Raw genomic sequence first — 1,295 nt, forward strand, 5'->3', positions numbered from 1 at the left:
ACCTTCCATAGCGCCGAGAGCCTACTCAACTGGTCAGCTGAGGAGTTCTTCTTACCGGCGAGATGATAGGTCACGGGGACTAGACCGTAACGACGATGCCAGCTCTCGCGAAGATCAGCCATCGCATCAATCAGCCGTGAGATCGCCACTCTCTCTATCGACTCACATGTAAGCTTACTCCCACCAGTGACCCACGAAATGGCTGTATGGGAGTCGGACCAGAACCGCACCGTCAAAGGCGAAACATACGCAACAACGGAGTTGAGGAATAGATAGGCCCCAGCTAAGGCGAATGCTTCCTTACGGTTTTGGTGCCAGTTATATTGTGCATTCTTCCACATTTTCGCTCTGCGATACAGAACAGTATCTTGGGAAGCATGACCAGAGGATTGGGAATCTTCACGTCGTTGCTCATCACGTCGACTAAACAGCGCCACGATTCCCAAACCGGTAGGACTGGCGTCCGCGTAGATGTCGACATACTCGGCATGGAAGCATACAGCATGATCGCAGACCGCAGGCTTATCACTCAGAACCTTCATCGCAATGTTGAGAGCGGTCGCTTCATCTTTAGCCAACACTACGGACTCATCCCAAGACGATGTCTTCCAACGCCCAGATACTCGACGGACTAGGTCGCCTGCTAGCGACTGTTCACCATGGACAGAGAGCACATCGAAAGCAGCACCGGCGATTTTAAAAGCACAGCGTTTTGACAGTTTCGAGCCGGCCACCAAGGTCTGGACTTCCGGCAGAGGTATATGTAGATTTCCTCACAGTTTTCATATTATCACCAACACAGATATTTTCCCACACTATGCAAGCTCTTCAATTCACTCACCGATGCGATGATGATGATGCCTCTGAGGCCACAGGAGCCCCCATAAGAAGCGTGTCAAAGTCCACCGGCCAGAAATATCATCAAAGGCTCTAGTGCGAGCGACGTCTTATGCATTACATATATTGGAGTTTCACCCGTTTTACGTTAAGTGGCGTAGCACTGTGTGAAAGCCCCAATATTCGCGGTAGTCGTGAAATATATTTTGTTCGCTAGTGTTTTTTTCACATCTCTAGGGGGGTGAAACTCCAATGATGAATCCATCCAAATTTCCCTCGGTTAACCTACTTTAGTCGCCGATAGTTTCGCACCGAGATTATCACTCATCTTCTCGTAAATATCCCCTAACGCTGCTACGATCTGCAATGTGAAAAATCATACGATGCATAACTCCAGTGTTCTGAGCTCAATTATTTCCTCATTACATACAAGTTCGGAAATTTTTATATTGTCACCA

General features: G+C 48.3%; 1 protein-coding gene across 1 annotated transcript in view; it reads right to left on the reverse strand.

Annotated features, from left to right (window-relative positions):
* Positions 1-1,295, reverse strand: part of Pmar_PMAR027397 (hypothetical protein) — a gene marked incomplete at both ends in the record, with an annotated part of 5,877 nt that overhangs the window by 296 nt on the left and 4,286 nt on the right. The window contains 2 exons of the mRNA XM_002780738.1: positions 56-740; positions 1,127-1,198. Coding sequence (XP_002780784.1) covers positions 56-740; positions 1,127-1,198 — 757 coding nt within the window. The remainder of the gene's footprint in view (positions 1-55; positions 741-1,126; positions 1,199-1,295) is intronic.

The sequence above is a fragment of the Perkinsus marinus genome, assembly GCF_000006405.1.
Source record: "Perkinsus marinus ATCC 50983 genomic scaffold scf_1104296944144, whole genome shotgun sequence".
In the NCBI taxonomy this organism is placed as follows: domain Eukaryota; phylum Perkinsozoa; order Perkinsida; family Perkinsidae; genus Perkinsus; species Perkinsus marinus.